The sequence below is a fragment of the Melospiza georgiana genome, chromosome 11, assembly GCF_028018845.1.
Source record: "Melospiza georgiana isolate bMelGeo1 chromosome 11, bMelGeo1.pri, whole genome shotgun sequence".
Classification (NCBI taxonomy): domain Eukaryota; kingdom Metazoa; phylum Chordata; class Aves; order Passeriformes; family Passerellidae; genus Melospiza; species Melospiza georgiana.
In genome coordinates, this window is record NC_080440.1 from 5,309,084 (window position 1) to 5,330,342 (window position 21,259).

At 40.6% G+C, this 21,259-nt stretch overlaps 1 protein-coding gene across 1 annotated transcript in view; it reads left to right on the top strand.

The window, feature by feature from the left end:
* Positions 1-17,040: 17,040 nt before the first annotated feature.
* SUCLG2 (succinate-CoA ligase GDP-forming subunit beta) overlaps positions 17,041-21,259 on the top strand; it is a 101,988-nt gene continuing 97,769 nt past the window's right edge. The window contains exon 1 of the mRNA XM_058032212.1: positions 17,041-17,124. Within this exon, the coding sequence (XP_057888195.1) occupies positions 17,041-17,124 (84 nt within the window). The remainder of the gene's footprint in view (positions 17,125-21,259) is intronic.

Genomic DNA, 21,259 nt, shown 5'->3' on the forward strand with positions numbered 1-21,259 from the left:
AATGCTGAAGTACCCCCTTTAATAAAGATAGCATCCATGAAAGAGCTTGCCTTCAGAATCCCTGCTTACTGATAAGCATTCTCTTTTTTTTGTTTTGTTTTCTTTTTAAAGTGTTGCAGGCATTCTTGACATTTGTGCCATCTGAAAGTTACAGCTGCTCTCCCAATCTTCACTTGAAGGCATCCTAACCACTGAGAGCTTTTCTGAGAAATGGCAACCTGTCCCCTCATCCAGAAGTGTGATTTTTGAATGGAGTGCAGGCAGATGATTTCAGCTGAATGGGTGTCTTCTAGAGGAAGACTCTTACATCTTATTTTCTTTGTGTGATAGCAGAAGCCTGAGTCTATTTATTCAATTACCATGTGTTTGAGCCTACAGGCTTTGCATGCTTCTGCCTAGCAAAAATAACTTGCTCCACTGCTGCAATCTAATTGAAAGGGTTCTGTGCAGTCTCATTATGAATTATTCTGTGTTATGCTAGGAAGGCTAGAGGTTGTGAAACTAGTTACATCAGCAAAGCTGGCATCTGATTTCATTAGCTGGCACTGTAATTGCCTTACATTGATGGGCCTCATACTATCACTCCTGCTCAGAGAAAATCTCCTTTGCCTTTGTTTCAGAGTTGTCAATTCCACTTTGGGAGCTTATGGCTCTGTAATCTGGCACTTCATACCACAGTGAGCATCTGGCTGCCAAAATATCCCAGGGTGCAAGGAGAGTGGAGATGCCATGTCTTTAGGAAAATGCTTGCACTAGTCCAGTCAACTCTAGAATTAGATCACTCCATTTTAGAGCACTTTGCATCATTACATTCCTTTCACACCTGGCCAGTTTGCCCCATAGAAACACATCCATGTCATGGCCAACAGGGGTCCAGGAAAGGCAAGACCAGGAGGTGTCCAGGACAATACCTAGTGCCAGAAAAGGACAGTTCTGAGAGAGAACTGGGTCAGTGCTGGCACATGAGTGGTGACAAGGCACAAGAGTTTCCAAGTGTTTCCAATGCCATCCTCTTCTAGACACATTGAGCAGTGTGAAGTTTTCCAGCAGGATTTTGAGAAGTGGCCAGACCAGTATTAGGGTCTCTTCCCCCTATATATTTTTTTGATCATTTATCTCAATCACTGCAGTACTCAAATAGTTAATCAACAGGTTTTGTCTCTCTGCCAGTGGGAAAGTAAGTGGAAATGGGATCCTCTGTCTCTGCCATTCACAGGAAGAAAGATGTCATATACCAATTATTAAGTTTCACCTAGATTTATGGCATGTGTTTGCCATGCAAAATGAAGACATTATCCACAAAGATTCTATGATTTATTACCTGGAGAGGTGATGCATCACTGAAAAAAAGGAAATGGTGGAGGAATAATAGAGCTAAACACAGGCAGCAGCAAGGTGGCAAAGGTTTTCTTCCTTTGCCTACAGAAATTATGCATCCCAATCCATGTACCTCCTTTAGCTCGAGGAAAGGAATTGGAATTCACAAGGATTTCTGCAAGCAACCTCAAACTGCAGCTGGAGGTCACATCCTTCTATCAGTTTCTTATCACTGTTCTCTAGTTCAGTGTAATATTTGCAACTGTCTTTTCCTCTGAAATTCCCTGAGTCTCTGGAGAAAGTGTATGAAGTAAAGTAACAGAGCCACCATTTCTGGAAGAGTTGTAAACTTTGTCATTTTCTTCCACAGCCAAGGAGCATTTCCTTACATTCCATTCACAGTGCTCCTTCTTCAGGAGCTTCAGGAGATGTGAGCTTGGGCTCTTCCAGTGCCAGAAGGAGCAGGCACAGCTCCTGAGGCCAGAGACCATCACACCATAACACCACCAAGAGTCACTGTCAAACACCTCCCAACAAATCAAATTCAATCCTCTCCAACTGCTGAGATCAGAATAATACAATTGTCCAAAATATGTCACATTCTGTAGGAGCTCTTCAGCTCCTTTTAAATCCTTTCTTTGGAAGTGTGCATGAAAACATAAAGTTACTGTCACATTTAGCAGAATGTCACTCAGTTTTTTCTGTCTGCTCTTAAATACTCCATCAACTAGTTTGATGTAGTGAAAATGCCATGATTTCAGTAAAAATTAACTGTAAAACATGCATGATTTTTAGAGAAAAGCTATAAACCAGTTTGTCAAGCAAGCTGTCTTGATGGGTGCTTCCAATACACACCCTACAAAAAGGTGAAATGGGTGAAGCACTTGAGGAGTTTAATACAATATCTGCCCTCATTTCTACTTAGGGGTGGAAGATACCAATATAGCTTGGGTACATTTTACATAATGCCATAAACTGTTGGCATACTACTTGAATTTGTATAAAGTTTTCAGATATCTTTGGGTTAATCAGCTTTTTATTTATGCTTTACTGTGGAGTTTTATGGCAGCAAAATCTTCTGTAACACATAGTAAAACTGGTCAAGCAACCATGATTTCCCAGAGAAATACATCCTAGTGGGGTATAAATTACTGAGTGATGTACTGAGGAAGAAAGTGTAATTACATACAAAATGCAATATTTCCAATGAAGTTTCCGAGCAGGCTTGAAAAAATGAATTTTCCAGGTATCATCGAGTTCACAATGTGGAAGAATGAATGTGAAAAAGAAATCAAGAAAGAGCTCCACAGAAAAATAAAATAAAATAGACTCCAACATTCACACCTGTACATTACAAAAGAATAAGTGCATCTGATCAGATCAGGTAGAAAGGAGTTAAAACACACAGGCTGGGGTACACCTGAGGAGAGCCAGCAGTTCAGTCACAACAGGAAGGCTGACAGTACTTCCTTACAACAAAAATGTCTTTGCTCCAGAGTCCCTGGCAAGCAAAATGGATCAGAAGCATTCTCCCCACATTGTGTGGACAAGGGAGTGAGAAATGAAGCTGAACCATCTATTAAACAGCTCTGTGATGGAGCTGTCACATCATAAGGTGAAAGGAAAGTGAAGCAGAATCTGTGATAAACCTAAGGAACTGGCAGCATTTGTTAGATAAATGGAAGCAACTGACAATAGACAACAAGCCAGGCTGTCTGGGCAAAGACTTTGTAGTTCTGTATTTTCAGGTGACAGAAAAGCACACCAAGATTCTTAAAGGCTTTTGTTCCCAGAACCACTGACATGTCACTAGGGAATGTCAGCAAATAAGGAAATAACACAATTTTTATTGCAAAAAGATACATAGTGCAAAAGAAGGAAAAGAAAGTTTTTATGAATATTCAGTCACTGGGTTACCTAACATATCTGAGGCGTTGGCAATTGACCATTTCTACCCTGTTTTAGTGCCCAAAATACATATTGGGCACAGAACTGTGGGAAGCAGGTTTTAAAGAATATTATTAGGAGTGCCCGAAAGAGTGATGGCCTGACACAACCTCATATGGCTTCACTTGAAGAGGGACACTGGGGTAACATCCCTAAGATGTAGCTTTCCTCCCAAATTCATTGATTCCAGAAGTGCCCGAAAACTGGCCTAGAATAACAACTATGGGGAATGAAATGATGGCAGTTCACAGCCCTCTCCCAAGTAAAAAATACCAATTAAACACTGCATTAATTTAGTGTTCACCAGGAGTTATCTAATTAGCTCCAATCAAATCAGATATATGTTCTATATTAGTTGTAAGCTGTGTTTAACTAAAAGGGTGCAACAATGGTGAATGGGGTGCAGTTTTCTTTATATTTTTGTGGACTACACAAGTATCATCTATGGCTATTTGCCCAAGGTAGATCTGGCCTGTTGCTTCTAACATGAAACTCTCTACTATTGTCTCCCCTAGAGAATAAAGAAACCTCAGTGAAATTAAGATCTTGATGCTGTATCATAAAATCAGACATAATGAGACAAGCACCAGCAATGCTGATGTCAGGGACTGAAAAAGAATTTGAATATTCTCTGAATGACACCCACATGCTTCATTCCAGAGAGAACTTCTTGCTGTATTGCAAGGCATTGATAGCAGTGCCATCAACTCAAGTAAAATCAGAACCCAGCAGAATATTGATCTGCAGGATCTGAAAGCACTCTTTAGAGCCTTGGCCACCTTAATATCAAGCAGGAGCAAACTACAAAATATGTCCATTGCTCCTTAGTACATCTGCTATCAAATTTTTCCACATCTCAGAAACTTTTTACTGAGCTTATATAGCTTATTGTGGGAGTAATAGAATGAGTGAATAAAATAAAAGTATTCTATCTTCTCTGTCATTGAAATGCAATCAGATTTGCTCAAAGAAAAAGTGCCATACCATCTCCATCCTCAGTGTTAACATTCAGGACTTTCTCCCAGGTTTGCTTATCTGATAAAAAGCCTCTCCACCTGGAGCCTGATATTAATGCATAAATCCCAGAAATGTGTCTTGAAAAGTTCACACTATTCAACTAAAAAAACATTAAGGAGAACATGAAGGGAGGATAAAACCCTTTCAGGTTAAAATATGATTTCTATATTTCTTTTGGAAAGAATAACAACAGACCACAATCTCAAGGGAAATTGTAAATTCTCCAAGGAACAAACAAAAGAGCTGAAAACTTTAGAGATTTAAGATATTTGAATAAAGTGGCTTTGCAAATTAAATATTCAGAACTCTGTTTATTTAGGCCTCAGTATTGTAATGATGCCAGACTGCAGCATGGTGATAAACAAGCAATGAACTGGAGACCTCTGGTCCTAAATATATCAGCTCCTTGTGCTTGAGTTTAACGACCAGCCCTGGAGCTAAAAGTGGTAACAGCATATCATCTGTGGATTGGGACCTAAGAGGATAGGAAAAGGCACTGACTGCTGGCCAATAAACACTTAATCATGTCTATCCATCTCTCCCAGGGTTTTACTCTGCCGTCCATCACTGCACCATCCCAGAGCCTTCATGTAAAATCAATAGCACTGGTGCAATCCCTGGAGGTGCCACAGCAACTCCAGCACTTCTCCTCTTCTGGGTGTTTGCACAGCCACAGAGTCCCAGGCTTTGATTTTAATGAGACTGTTCATGAGTACTGTGCTAAGAAAACTTCCTGTAATCACACAAGCATTGAACTATTCCTCCAAATATATTGGCGCTAACAAAAAGGACCAGACTCAGATACCACATCCTGTAGCTCAGTTTGAACAGTTGATGAACAAATGATTTTGTTCCATCAACTGCACCATTTTCATCATTTAAAGAAAGGGGAATAGGCAAATTGACAAACACTCTCAGGAAGGGCTGCCTCATTTCATAAAGGAAGTAGTTTACTGTCTCCCCATTTACAGCCTTTGTCAGTGCCAATCCCCTATCATTGTTATCATCCTCTTCTGTCATGCTGATGCCCGCCCTCCATTTTTTAGCACACTCAATACACCAGATCAGTTAGAAATAGATGTATTTACATATTCATATTCATTCACTTCCATTTACTACCCATGCAAGACTGAGGTTTAGTTGTGCTAACTCCAAACCAGGTAATATTTAAATAGCACTCTGATTTTCTGCAGCATAAAACAAATATAACATTATTTCATTTCTCCGATTCTCCAAGTTTTAGTCGATTCCTTAGGAAATAGAAATGCACCTCAGAAAGAAAGCAGGCAAATAAATAGGCCCCCAAGTTTGTACATACAGCTCCCTCTCTTCTCAGTTCACTGAGAGGTGGCAGCAAAGTGCTCCTTTCCTCAGTTTCAGAGCTGCCACATTGCAAACAAGCATTTTGTGAACACATGAGCTAAACATCCTTTCAGATGGATGACTGAAAGCCTCATTAACAAGAGCAGATTTTCTTCAAGGGAAAAGAGAGATTTGTCTCTTTCTATTGCCACATTCAAACATTAGATAAACACAACCAGTGATGGATCAAAAACCCCCATGAGCTGCCCATGACTGCCTGGCTCTGGAGCTTTCAGGCTATTTCATGAAACCATTCCAATAGCCAAGATTTCCATCTCTCATAGATCCTCCTCACCTCTCAGCACAGAGTTAGTCCTTCTGTTACCCTCTCTGTTATCCTGCTGAAGCCACAGGATACTGGGGAAAAAAAAAGGCTTGAGGTGGCTTCCACTGCAGCATCAGCAAAGGCAGATGGGATTTGCATGCAGGCTGAGTTTGGACAGCCCACAGAGGCTCCAGGTGTGGACACAAAGTGCTTTCTGAGCAGCTGTTCTTCCTGGGGCTGGACACTTCAGTGACCCAGCAGAGATGAACAATGTTCTTTACTGCTGTGCTGAAGTAGAGAGAGGCTTTTTCTTAGCATTCATTTCATTCAATAAAATGAATCCTCCTAATAAATTATTGTATGGGAATTGAAGTCCTACACCTCACAGGTTTAGTTTTGCTTGTTTTATGGTATGCACAATTGTCTGGGTATCATTTCTCTGACAAAATATTTTACAAGTTTCTATTACAGCTATTTTCTGAATACTTGCAAGGGCAACTGACAGGTTACATTTCCATTTCCTGGGCACACAGGAGTGCCGGATATGGGAGGAGGAATCTTTGCTGGGTTTGTCTCTTAAAACTGCCACGAACCTATAGCAGTATTTTCTCACCCTCCTCTTCCCTCCCTTTGGGCAAAATGGTACCTCAGAGGCTCCTAGTTTTATGCAATGCTCTCTAAGCCTCCTCTTCCCCAATTCCACACTCCCAAAATAGAGAGCTACAGCTGCCCCTATTTTTGTCTGTTCCTAAAAAGTTTTTTAAAATTTTTTCTTTACAGTATGTTTCAAAACTGCAGAAGGAATGACAGAACCAGTAAAAACTTTACAGCATTTCCCCTTCTCCCCCACTTCACACTCTATAATCTCTGTAATTAGAAAGAAATTGTATTGCTTTTTGTTTTTCTCAGACTTTCCAGAATAATTCAACTTTCAGCAAAAACCATATCTGGAAATACACTTACGTCCTAAACATAGAAATAAAAATGTTCTAATGAAAGTTAAGTTGCACTCTTACCTACAGCATTCCCTACTGTGAAGGTTACTGTTTAAAAAGCCTGATTATAATGAACCATCTGCTTGGCTTCTTTACACTCACTTTATTCTTTATTGTGTGCTGTAATTAATGAGGCTTTCTGTATTATTACCATAATAGCCCATGTTTTTCTTTATAAATGAGAAGCAAAAGCTCCCTGATGAAAATTTCAGCTTACTTCAACAATTGAGAGGAACTGCCCTAAGACTGGATGGTTGTTTGGGGGTCATTGCAGTAGCAGAAGTCTCAGCAGCACTGCAGCCACAGTGCTTTGAAACAGAGTGGCCATGAAATGATGGATGAGCTGGATGAAGTCAGGATGGCAGCCCTGTCTGTAAAGGACAGTTGTCATATGTGACTGCTGCACACTTTGGCAGATAAGGAAAGAAACAAGACAAAATAATTGAATACCAAACCTCTCTGTGAGTTTTTGCTTCATCTTTGTTCCATGGCTATGGAGTATATCATGAAGATAAGGACATGCTGCTGATGCCTTTTGACTAGGAGGACAATTTCTGTGCTCTCCTGCTGCCTCCTTTGTGTATTTTTTTTCTAAGTTGCAGACAATCTTATTTTCATGGAGAATGATGGAGTTTTTTAGACATACAAACCCAGCATTCTTTACAAAACAGGGAGACATTGCCTGACAAATAGGACCTCTGGTTTGGTTCTACATAGAAAAGGGAGTAAAATGTCACACAACATAAACAATCCCTGGCTTTCAGTTCCCAGATAAGCACAATGTCTTTAAAAGTCCTTTTTGTGTGTTTTTGACTTTGTCACTTTTCTTCAGCTTTTTATAAACACCTCTCACTCTGTAGCCCACAGCTGTACATATAAACCTTGTGACCTTGCTATTTAGTATTAGCTAAAGCCTGAGAGACACTCAGCTGAGGCTGAAATGACCTCTGATAGTTACCTTTCAAACACTTAACAGCCTACCTTCAAAAACACATTTCTCCATCTGCTCATCAAGAAAAATGATTTCTGATGGTCTGTACTCACCGTTCATTCAGGACTGATTTTCTCATTTGGGTGGAATTTTATGGAGCTGATTTTCACTCTCTCAACCTCTCTCAGGTTATTAAGACAGACCTGTTCAGTCTGACAGCACAGATGCAACAGGGCATGACTGGGCTACATTAACAATTCTATGCAATTTGATCTTTGCTATATGCAATTAATCTATTCATGCTGGTTAGAAATCCCTGGAATACTGGGTATACTGAAACCTCCTCACCATTTTGAATAAACGGGTGGAAGTCTGAGGAATTAGGAAGGAAAGTATTGCAAAATTCCTAATGTCATAGAAACCAGTGAAAAAGGATCTTAAATAATATTTAGCATATATTTTAATATAAATCTTCTACCAGTAAAGGTCTCCACTAAATAAATATATATTTATTACACATATATATACACATGTATGTGTGTATATATGTGTGTGTGCATATAAATATAAAAATATATATATATGCACACATACATATATACACACACACATGTACTGACACTCATATATGTACATGTATCTTCTGTGCTTGAAATGGTGCAAGAAATATTGGACTTATCACTTCTGCTTGACTTATCACTTCCACTGGCCTCAAAAGAATGAGACACTTCTGCAGGATATAGTGGTGACAAGTTTGCATCAGGCACAGTGCCACTGCTTAATCCTGTGCTTCTGATGTAAGACAGCATGAACTGCACTGCTCCTTCCAATGAGAGGTTAAAATAAAAAGTCATTGCTATTCTCCAGGAACTCTGGACAAGAGATGAATCCCTTTCCCCATCCTATTCATTGTCTGCTTATTGACTGGCACTCATATTTTTATGCTGTATCACAAGATCATACTTAGCATTAAAGCTAAGTGATTAATTCATAACAATTACTGCCTAATAAAGTCTTCTCTTCTTCACAGAAGACTGATGTATTTTGCAAATTCCTCAGTTATTTGTTGTTCTGAAGTAATGAATTAATTGCAATAATTTTCTGTTTTATAGGGCGGCAACAGTTGTGCTCTCATTTGAAACATGGCATGTGTCATACCAGGCATACATTACTGTTTTTCTTCCCTTGCTGGCAATATTAGATGCAATTATTGAATGAAACATGCACAAACTCTCACATAGATATAAATTTCATTGGAATTTGGGGGAGTATTCATTGGCAATATTAAAACTCTTTTAAATTCTTTCATTTATAAATAAGACTTGAGCATTCTTACACTGTGCACTCACATTAATGTCTGCAGGATGATTAGTAGCAAAGTTCTCTCCTTTGCAGAGAGCTGAACCATGGGCCATAGGCACTGTAATAACTGTGCTTCCAGAAACCAGCAGAGATAAGGAAGGTTACTCTCAGCATTTATCCCTTCAAACTCTGTTATTTGTTATGAATCCTACTCTGAATTCCATCAAGTAAGCCACATGTAGCCTTCAGTAACAAAAGGATTCATTCCAGTATAGAGCTCAACACTCATTACATACATTAAAATCTAAGGAAGCCAAATCCAAAGTGAATAAATAGTGATTTGCTCAGGATACTACACAAAGATGCATGTTGCCTCACACATAAAATGATCACAGCCATTAAAAGAGCTGTACATGATATTTTCTGTAGTTTCCCTGAATTTCTATCACAGTACACAGGATTTTGATCCTAAATGACTCTCCAAACAAATCACATACCTCCTATGGCACTTGCTGTTAATGAACTGGTCTTCACTCATTCTCTAAAGAAAAAATTCAACATTTTCTGAAGCACAGATTGGTAGCTTAAAAATGCTTCTTGGGGTAGAATTTGGATTGCAAATTTGCTTGTATGCACTAAAACATTCCCAGTGTTCCTAGAGAAACAAAATCATCAAAACACATTTATTAAGGACAAACAATATACAAAGCAGAAGCTGTACCTGACAGTGCTATATTTAACAGCTAAGCTTGCAAATGCCACTTTACTAAATCAGATGGATACTAGAACTTGTTGCTTAGAGAAATTTTATTCCAATTTCTTTGTGAGGCAGAATGCAAAAGAATTTTTTTAGGCTCTGCTACAGCCAAGCTGATGGCTAAAATACTCCCATTTTGATCTTTATAACAAATGCATATTAATTAAAAATGTGGTAATTCCTATGTACTTCTGTAGAGGCTATTAAAGGAATAGGCCATGGGGAAGTTTTTTTTTATTCCTCCTAGCTCTACTAATAGAAGAAAGCTTTATATTATGATTTTCCAAATGATGAAAAAAATGTAGCTTATATGTGTACACACACATAAGACTTGAAGGTGAGATAATAGATAATCTATGCCCATTTCCAAGAGTTTATGAAGAAAGTTAGCTGTATGTTGTAACAATCTTCATAAGCAAAACAATTTGGAGTTATTCTGCTTACAGGGTTAAGAAAGCTTTACAGAAATGAAGCCAATAAATGATATGGGCTTCTTTTACTGGATAAAATGCATCTATATACAAGGCAAGCATGAGGCTTTACCCTCCCTACTCATCTGTTCATATAGATACTGTCCCCTGAGGATGCAGACTTTGCTCTTTGCCCATTTTCTCTTTGAATTTCCATAAAATTTGCAAACACCATTCAAAAGAAAATACTAATGCAGCTGATTTACAAACCTCTGTGTAGGGGAGGTGATGCTAACAAATGTAGTTGGAATTCTGTTAAAGTATTTAGGCTATATGGTTGGGAAACTACAGTTCACCATGGGTATGATCAGTTAGTCAATTATATTTAATGTTTTCATCAGGTTCCTAAAGGCTCCTTGCATGTAATTTGAAGGGATCTCAGAAAGTCACTGTCTTTTTTCTTCTTCACAAACTTACATTTTGACTATATTTTTGAAGAATTGATACATTAGCTGGTAATTGACATAATAACTAGCAAAAGAGAGCCTGGAAGCACCTCTTGCCAGTCCCTTGAGCAGGAAGATTGCTATCTGCTGGTGTTTTATTTTATTTGTTAGATTTTGTAACCTAACAGGTTACAAAACAAATCAGCACAGTCTCATCTGTGTGATTGCATTTCTAGATATTCTCCTTCTTCTCATAGCTGGTTTGAGAGATGACACCATTCAACATAGGAAAACCAGGAAAAAATTACAAACTTTGGCACTTTTATATAGAGGCACTGAGATCTTTTCAAAGCCGTGGAGATGAAGTCTGCCTGCAGTTTTGACTGGGGACAGCCTGGCTCCATCAGCTGTAACTGCTCTTGCCACCAGGTAAGGTAAAAAAAATTCTCCTTTATTTTACACACTTGTAAATGTCCAAATATGCTGTCTAGACAACAAAGCAGTGAGCATATGCACCAAATGCCACAGTAACTGTTGTCACCCTGCTTTATGTTTAGGCAGTTCAGTTTCCTCTGGTGCATTCAGGTTTTGTTACAAGCTTTTTCACACAGTGCTGCATTTCTTTGTTAGGCTCCTCAGAAAGGTTATGTTTTTTATAAACTTCCATGATCACTGAACCACTTGCAGGTGTCCAACCAATTGTAATGAAAGTGAAACCTGCCTCCACAACAAAAGGTTTTATTGAAATAGGAAAACACAGCAAGCAATCTACAAAATCCACAGAAATAGTACCCTATGACCCCAAACTAGGTAGCATAGTAAGCTTCTTTTAGATCAATACTTCATTTGGCAGAAAAATCAATTTCCCTGCCTCTGCAATCCATAAAATTCATCAGGAAAAAATTACCCCTCACATATTAGCAGCCCTTTCACCTTACTGGTTTGGAAATTAATTACAATAGACAATTTCAAACCCTGTAACAGGTTGGTGCAACAAGGTATTTTGCAACCTGTGAATTAAAACATGGATTAGCTGTGATGGGAACACCTATGGCTTTCCTGATTTGCCCAGTCTCCCTGTGGTAGGGGCAAACAATGCTTGTTCAGCTACAGCCTTCAACAGTCTCAAGCTGTAACCAGGTTTCATTCCTGGAGAATTCTCACCTGTTTGCAGATAACTGTGCAGGACACACAGAACACCATAAAGCAAAGCTTTTTCTATCAGCATCCAAGTAATTTCTCTTATGGCAGTGCCATCTTGCCTTTATTCTTCCATATGGGCATTGCAGCCCTGCTGGGAAAGAGTGAAAGAACTTTACTGCATGGCTCATGTGGAATTCACGGATTCCTGTCAGCCACCATGGTGGATGTGGAGGCTCCACATTTGATTGCCTCAGCAAACTCTTCATCTGGGAACTTTCCTGTGCACTCCAGAGAGCTTGCTGGTAGGAATGTTTCTAACTAGAATGCCTTGCTACTAAATATGTTTTTAAATATAATGTACAGAAGATTATTGATCTAGTCAAGATCTTGTTTCATATTTAATAAATCTAATTCTTTTTTGGAATGTTTTTCTACATAATAAACTGAGTTGCTCAGCAGATACAACAGAGGCTGTCTTCTCATTGCATCACTGTTTTGCTGCTACTCTAACCTCTATTCCTTCCCCCAAGAAAATTTAGCTTTCTTTTCTTTAAGACTGTTGGACATTTCTTTCCTGAATTTAGATTCATGGTATTTTTTAGAAAATTCAATGTTTTTGTAAGGATACAGTGACATCTTATCAAGGAAGTCCAGACTCTGAGAGGTTGTTTTCACTGTATCCCACAGCTCAGATCTTTACACTTATTGTATTCACAGTCCTGCATGGTCTCTGACAGAAGTTCAATAAAATTGTCTTTCTACCCTCAATATCAGGGTCCTCAGCATTGTTGGAACTGAGTGTTATAGACCTACAGTCTGTCTCTGCTGAGAAACCTGAACTCCCCTGTCTGCCTCATTATACAGCAGGCCACTGGCAAGAGGTAGCAGTAGCTCTCCTGTAAACTGATGCATCACTTCTGTTGTTTCCAGCCTATTATTTATGTCATAAATCCTGAAATTTCTGTTTTTACATAGCCAGGTAGTTAGACATCAAAAAAGGTGGAGCATAATTGTTACTATTGCTATGCCTGGTGTTGCCTCTCCTGCTATATATCTTTTTAAAGTTGGTTATTCCACTACTTTTTCTCTTAATTCCATGTCATTTAAAGTTTTCCCTGTTTTAGACACTTACTTTCACTTTTCAAGTCACAGTTATCACACAGTGTTAAAATGCAGCACCCTGGCTTCCCACAGCATTGAGCAGAAGATGCTGTTCCAAGGTTTCACTTGGTTCCTTCATTCTGAGCCACACACAAGTTCCACTGTGTACAGCAGAGGTGCAATCTGAAAATGAAAAGGGCAGGCTGATATTTACTAACACAGCCTGGGGATGCAGCAGCACACAGAGCTCCCATGTCACTACAGAAAGAGAAACCAGGATGTTTGATCCTACCAAGCCAAAACCACCTCATCCTGCTTCCTTCCAGGGTACCTTCCAGTACATTTCAATAATGTTCTAATGAATGGGGAATTTGGGGCTGTGTGCAATCACTGAACTCGGTGACCTAGGAGAAAATTTATAATTCTAATACACTATTTTTCATTCCTTCTTTTCATCCTTCTTTTTAAACCTAAACATTGTTATTTTAATCCTTTGCTATCATTTCTCCACCCATTGATATATTTACCACTTACCACATATTTTTCTTTTTGATTTAATATTTGAAAAGAGAAAGGGAATGAGAAATAGTGAATGATTGGGAGAGCATCATAATCTGAGAGGTGCTTGAGCACCAGGACTCATGCTCTGCAGTGGCACTGTCAGACTCACCCTATGATCTTGTTTCCTGTTCCTCAGCCACCTACAGTGGGACTATTTTAGTGAGTTTGCTGCAGCTTTATTACCCTCACTTGTTATTCTTGAGGATGCTGTGTGTGGGGTATCTGGCAAATAAACTTATTTATTGTAAACTTATTCCCTATGAAATCCACGTGAATGTGAAGCTCAAATTCTGTAGTTAACATAAGGACAATTGCAAGGCAATGTGCAGATGAGGAAATGTCTTTCAGCCCACTGGTTCCAGTACCCTGAAATGAAACTACAACCCACCAAAACCCAGCTAGAGCAACACATTATAAAATAAAAAACCCCAGTGGTTTGGGAGGTAATCTGCATAGATAAAAAATGAATATACAATGTCATTGCAAAAACACTTAGAATTGTGCTTTACCTGTGATAAGGTGATTTCTTTTGTCTTTAAATGTTTTCACTTGAACACTACCAACCATTTAGCCTTAAGGATAACTTCCAAAGACGTATAAACCTTACACAATGTTCTTTTTTAAACTTAACTGCAAAACCATTACTGGTTGTTTTGCATTAAATAGACCACTGCTAAAAACTTAGCTACAATCCAGCCTTTTGTGTATTGTGGGGAAGACAGAGCAGAAGCACACTCAAATGCTGCACATCCAGGAGAGATACAGGGAGGAATGTCTGCAAGTCTAGAAGGAATGACCTTTGAAACCAGCCTCTCCCTCTATCCCGTTTTATTTTGCACTTCCCTCCTCTCCTTATTTGTGAGGATGGTGTGTTGAGACTACTCCTCAGCTGCTCCCAAATTCCTGCATTTGAAGTGTTTTCCCCAACAGTAATTCATAGTTTGTCCCTCCTCTCACACACCAACACATCTTGTACTCCATGATCCAAAAATTCCAGCTCTTACTTGCTCTAGTTGCTTCAGAGACCTGTTTAATCTAAATTTGCTTTGGCTCAAACACACATAGAAGGAAACTGGATGTGAAGACAATGAATCTATCTTTTCTCCTCATGCTTTAAAGGTCAGGTATGTTCTGCAGCAGAGATACAAAAAGAAATATGTCTTGGTGACTACTCCACACTGTGCAGTGGTTTTCCACTAAATCTAAACAATAAAAAAATATAGTGAAGCAGGTTCTGCATTATTTATATTAAGCAGTCAAAATGCTCCTCACAGCATTAAATGATAGCCTTGCATGCAATTCACAGACATTATCTGAAAGCTTATATACCTGCTATATATATATAAACCTAATGCAGACAGCCATAATAGACTGTATGAATAGGGAACTCTGTGCTTACTGAACCACAGCCATGAAACTAAAAATGAAATTATAGTTCCTCCATCATCATACCTAAGTCAGTACATAATATTATGAAAGAACAAGCACACAGTAATACCTGGGTTAATACTGGTACCATACATTATTGCTCAATGCTATCAAAAATAGCATCTCCAGATTCTTTATTGAAACATATTACATTACTTAAATTGTCATGACAAAGACAAAAGTGTTCAATTTCAGACTTTTCTAACACCTCAGTTTTTATGAAATTGCAGATTTTTTCTCTATTAGACATATAATTTATTTGCTGATTAAATTCCAATAAAGGAGTTGTTCAGTCCTGATTTTTTAAAAAACATGTTTGGGAGTGTAAGTTCTAAGCCCTGACAGGAGCATTTTCCTTTGTTCCCACTCACATCCTGGACTGGAAGATGAGGATTTAAGTGTTTATCCAACTATTTCATCATAAACCACTGAATAAATAATGCTTAGCATAAATAATGCCTCCATATAATGCTAACTCTGCATGCTTCAATATAGGTGAATTTAAAATGAACTGTTGTAAAATTGCAAGGGTATCTCAGCCACTGCTCAATTTTAGCATTTTTTCTTCAGACCATGATTGTAAATGGACAATTTGTGTGAGCTATTTGGTTAACTCTCTATTACTCATAGGTGGATTATCTCAAATGTGCACTAAACAGAAACAGACAAGGAAAATGCTCAAGTGAGTCACATAGCAACTGTATCTGCAAATCCCAGGCCATCTGACTGTTGAGTTTGCTTCAGACTGTAGACATGGTACACCTCTGTCTACACCAGCCCCCAAGTCATTCCTGATGGATGGAACAATCTTCAAAATGTGGCTGTTGGGACTCACTTTCATGAAACCTCTGCTCAGACTGTGAACTCATGTCAGATTTTAAGTCCATGTGATGGACATAAAGCTTTATGGGCTTTGCTCTTCTGCTCCATCCCCCAAGAGGGCCTGAGTTTGGTGTCTCAGGTTTGGCATTAACTCACAGGTTTCACAGAATTGTTTAGGTTGCAATAAACCACTCTAGATATTCAAGTCTAACCTGTGACCAATCATCACCTTGACAAATACAGCACAGCACCATGTGCCAAATCAGTCCTTTGTTAAAAACCTTCACGGATGGTGACTCCATCACTACCTGGGCAGTTGATTGTAACACCTGACAACTCTTTCTGTGCAAAAATTCCTCCTAACATTCAACCTGACACTGACATATTTTACCTGTAGATTAAGAAGAGATGTTTATGGCTTTCAGATTAAAGTGCCTATGACGGGTCAGCTGGATTCCTTATTAGGGTTTATTAGATTGGGTTAATTTGATATTTCCTAACAAAGACCAAAAGACCTTTTAGTCATGAAAAAAGAAGTTGGAACAGCCTCCAGCAGTGCAAGGCCGGCACCTCACACTCCCCAGGCACTCCCCTCGTGGCTGCCTGCCCGTTCCCAGGCACTGCCTTCCCCACAGGGCCCTTCCTGCTCTGGTCACCGCACTGGGCCCCAGTCCCAAACCGGGCCGTGCTGGGCACACTCATCTCAAACACAATTTCATGGGCAGGGCTGGAAGGGACCGCAGCGGCTCCTCTGGTCCAGCCTCCCTGCTCATCCCAGAGCACAGGGCACAGCATCGTGTCCAGGCAGCGCTGGAGCACCCCCAGCGAGGCAGGCTCCAGCAATCTGTTCCAGTGCACAGCGAGGAAGTTCTTCATGTTCAGGCAGAACCTCCTCGGCATCAGTCCTGTCCATTGCCTGTTTGTTCTATCGCTGCGCACCACCGAGCAGAGCCGGGTCCATCTTCCAGAAATCTTTAGATAGTTACACACATTATCGGAGTCCCCTCTCGGTGAACTCTTCTCGAAGCTGAACAGGCACAACTCCCTCGGTGTTTCTTAGTCAGAAAGATAACGCACCCTCCCTCACAGGGGCCCATACCCTTCCACAAGGTGCCAACCCCACCGTGCCGGCCTCCCGCAGCCCCTCATGGTTCTGCCGGGGACCCGCCCGGCCCCTCTCCGCCTCCGCCGGGGCTTCCGCCCGGGGCGCGGGGCAGGGCGGGGACAGCGGCGAAGATGGCGGCGCCCTTGGCCGGGCAGGCGGGGGCCGTGCTGCGGGACCTGGCGCTGCGATCTGCCCGCCTGTGGGCCCGATTCCCGGTGAGTGAGCGAGCCCGGCCCCGCGCCCCGCCGTCCCCGCTCGCCGTGCCCGCCTGAGCCCCGCGGCCGTGTCTGGTAGCGGGAGGGACCTTGATGCTCCCGCTGGCTGCGATGCTCGGGCCGGAGGATGCGACCGACCCGGCGCCTGCGGGGTCGGAGCGAGGCTGCGGCGGCGGCGCTGGCTCAGGACTGGGCAGACCAAAACCGGCCGGGAGCGCCTCGCTGCCCCCACACCTGCCCGAACCCTGAATTGTTTCAATAGCAGAGCTGGCTGACGCTGTGCACGGAGCGATAGCGTCTGTCTGAGCGCGTTTCGGTGGCGGCATCGCGTTGGGTTGGCTCAGTGCGGCTGGCTGAGGTCACGCCGGGGTGAACATGCCTGGCTGTGCTCTCCTGGGAAATCCATCCTAGCTCAGGCTCCCCGGTGGTCCTGAGCCTCAGCAGAGCGGTGGGAAAGAGTAGATGAGCGTTCTGGAAGGGCTCAGGGGCTCTCTGAGGTGTGGCAGGGGTTCATTATTCACCTTGACAGCAGCCTTGCCGAGGTAAAACGAGATACGCACATTCTGGACAGCCCTCGTGCCTTTGGCGACCAGCTCTGTTATTTTACTTTTTCATCATGAGCAGCTGCATGGGAATCTTACTTTGGTCCACACTTCTGAGCATAAATGTTGTCCACGAAGCAAAATACCCTGGAGCAAACAAAACGTGTTTGTGTCCAGTTCTGTCCGCAGGTGCTGCTGCTGGGAACGCTCCTGGCTGCCGGTGCAGGGCTCGGGGGTAAAGGGTGCTGTGGTGCTTAACTTGTGTTGCACAACTGCGGCTGTGTGGTTTATCTTTTAACCTGGAGGAGGTTGTAAATCTGAAATCTTTTATGCCCAACTTTCCTATTTGAATGCTGGCTACAGAACTCAGTGCAATTGATTTGTTGATTTAGCATTTGTCCATTTCATGTCCATTTCACATCCTTTCTTTGAGGAAGACTGTTTATGTGTGGATACACGCACAATGTTATCTATAAACATACATTTATCTGTATATATACAGATTTTATCTCTTTAGTGTGAATAGGCAATGCTGTAAATCACAACATTTGGGGAATATGCGCTGTATGGTTGAAAATATGTTCCTCCCATCAAGGCTTTGGTGAGTCTGATGCTGCAATGAGGAATTTGGAGGTAACATCCCTGTTCTTGTAGGGCTTGGAAAGGCTGGAGTATGGAGCATTGTCTGAAAAGAGTCATTTGGTGTGAACTTAGGAGGTGTTCTGGTTGAGGTGCTTTGGTTGGTTTCAAGCCCTGTCTCTATCTGGTGCTGCAGTGAGAAATAGGTGGAAATTAGGAGCTCATGGTCTATTCTGTCATCTCTCAAAGCATGGAGGCAATCTGTAAATTACCCCACTGAAAAAACTGGATATCAGCTCAGATACTCAAGAGTATTCTTAGGATATCAAGGTGGCCATCTTTAAAAAAAAAAAACAACACCTTTTTTTTGTGCATTATTTTTGAACTAGAGCTGTTGAGCTTGTATTATAAATCACATTTTGTTATTCTGTTTCTGCACTCTGCCAGATACTGAGAGCATCTCCCAAGATCTGTGTTTTCCAAGTAGGCTATTTTCAAGAACCACATGAGTACTGTATAACGACAAATCAAGTTCCTAACTTCAAAGCAAACAACTTTCCTTTATAAAGGTCTTCAATTTGGCAATGTTGCATAATAGAATTCCCATCTAAACAGTCCCCTAATCTTCCACTGTCTCAGACTTTAGGCTACAAATGAGTTGATCAGCCAGAGTCTGGATTTCTGTGCTACAAAATAGGATAAACGATTTGAGAGTAAGAGCCCGTCCATTGAAGGTGTTTCTCATTTCTATCATTCATTCTGTTGCTCAGATGAGAACTTACACTCTTACTTTATTTAGCATGAACCTGTCCTCAAAGCCCATCACAGTGTTTCTTTCACAGATGAGGGTCTTCCATATGGTGTGAATGTGATCAAGAAATACCAGTCTCCAACTTTGTTGTTTTGGTAACCCTGTGTGAGATTTAGAATCTTTCCTCATAGCCCTTGCTGTTGGAGTGATGTTTCTACACTTTGTTGCAAAATTTCTTATTATTTCAAAACTGTAGCTGTGAAATTTGGTTATATGCTGTCATTGTAATCTGCACACATTTTCCTGTGTAGCTTCATTTTAGGGGTGGAGTAAATGGTAGTTGATTCTACAATATGAAATTATTTTATCATCCTTTTGCTTTTTTATAACTGTTAAACATTCTTTTACTCCTTTTGCTGTTTATATTCTTGGTAGATTTGATTCTTTGTGCTGCTGGAGTTTTAAATCTGACCAAATATCTCAAGAAGATAAAAGATAGGTTTGAGTTGTCTGCAGTGCACGTGGACAGGAGCATTCAGGCCTGCTCTTGCTGGAGCAATGTTTGTGAAGAGCTGTGACAAACGCTCCGGGGACCACTCGGCAGCAGAATTCAATCTTGTTGGCTGGCAACAAATAGGCTCCATTGAAGGCTGTTTATTTGAATGGGAGTTGGATTGGGCCCTTTGGGAGAATGCTGTGTATTCAAAATAGCTTCAGATGCAGTGAAATTCAGCGATGAATATAAATGAGGGACAATTAAATCAGAATCATAAAAAAGAAAAACAGTGCTTAAGGTAACTCTCCAGTCTTCTAATAGGGTGAGCAGGTCGGTTGGTGCATTATGAGCCCTAGCCCAGCCTTCAGAATGGGCCTCAGTCCTGCCAGAACGCATCCAGATTCCACAAGCATTGAAAATATTAAAAAAAAAAAAAAAAAAGGAAAGAGAGGAAGATGAAATTAAACAAGATTTCTGTTCTAAAATCTGCTGGAATCTATAGAAGTTACAAATAGGGAGCTGCAAGGTTGCTCACTGCAGATGCCTTCAGTTCCTACACTTGTATATCTGTAAAACCTCGTTAATGTTGAACAGAGAAAATTCTGCCTTTTCCAAGAAGCTATCAGCTGTGATAGCTGAGCCTCCATGTGACACAAAACATTACCCAAAAAAACTTTTCAATTCATGGCTTTAGAAGCTACTTCAATGTTGAATTCTTCTTTTTCTTGAATTCTTCTTTGGTGTTCTTGAAAATTTCTTTGGACTGCTTCCCTATTTGGCTTTTCCTGGTTGGCAGTTTTGCTGTATTTTCAAGGTTTGACATTTAGAGGCAGGAAATACATGAGCCTACAGACTTTCACAAACAGCTTTTCCTACAGGCACCTCATCCAAATGACAGGAAAGCCCTCTTCAAACTCTAGACAAAACTGAAATGCCAAAGTGGAGCAGATGTTTGGCCCACTCCTCCCCAGCAGTTCCATTAAACACATGGTTATTGAATCCTATTTTGAGATGAAAAAGGAAATGAAAACATAAATATAACCTCAGACTGTGATTTTTTTTATTTTTTTCTCCCCCAGTTAGTTTTCTGCTAGTGGAACTTCTACCCTGGGAGCAATCTGGCTCTGACACAGATATCACAGCTCTGTCTTAAAGCAGAAAAGCTGCACTTTGCTGCATTGATTTACCTTTTTACTTCATGGAGGTATAATCAGGGGATGGGGCTAATTAGGTAAGAAGAGAGAGCCTTCATGAATATGACATTAGATGGAGAATTAGCCACACCTGTGGTCTTAAACATGGCTCTGAATAAATCCTTCCTGACCCTCCATCTGAACTCCCAAGCAGTTTACCCAGAGACTCCTTACATTCCTTGGGTATGTTTAGGATTGGGTGAAGTTTTTTTATATAAAAGCAAGTGGGTTTTTTTCATTGATCTGCCTCCTGAGGAACTAGATAAAGTGTCAATAGGCAAACTGTTTTCTTTACGGTTATCTGAATGATTGTTTCCTCCTGTTTTTCTCTGGAAATTTCTATGTGGTAGTTTTCCTTTTTTTTTTTTTTTTTTTTTTGTTTAATTTTTTAAAGTCACCTTTCATTTGGTCTATCTGGCTGATGAGTGCCAGCAGGGATTTTATCTGAAATGTGTGAAGCTGCTGAGGTTCTTTTGAGAATACAGAGAAGTGAGATGAAGGTTTAGGCACAGTTGTGGTATAGTTGTTTCTTGGAAGTAGTTCATTTCTCTACTGTTTTATCCTTTCTCTTGTT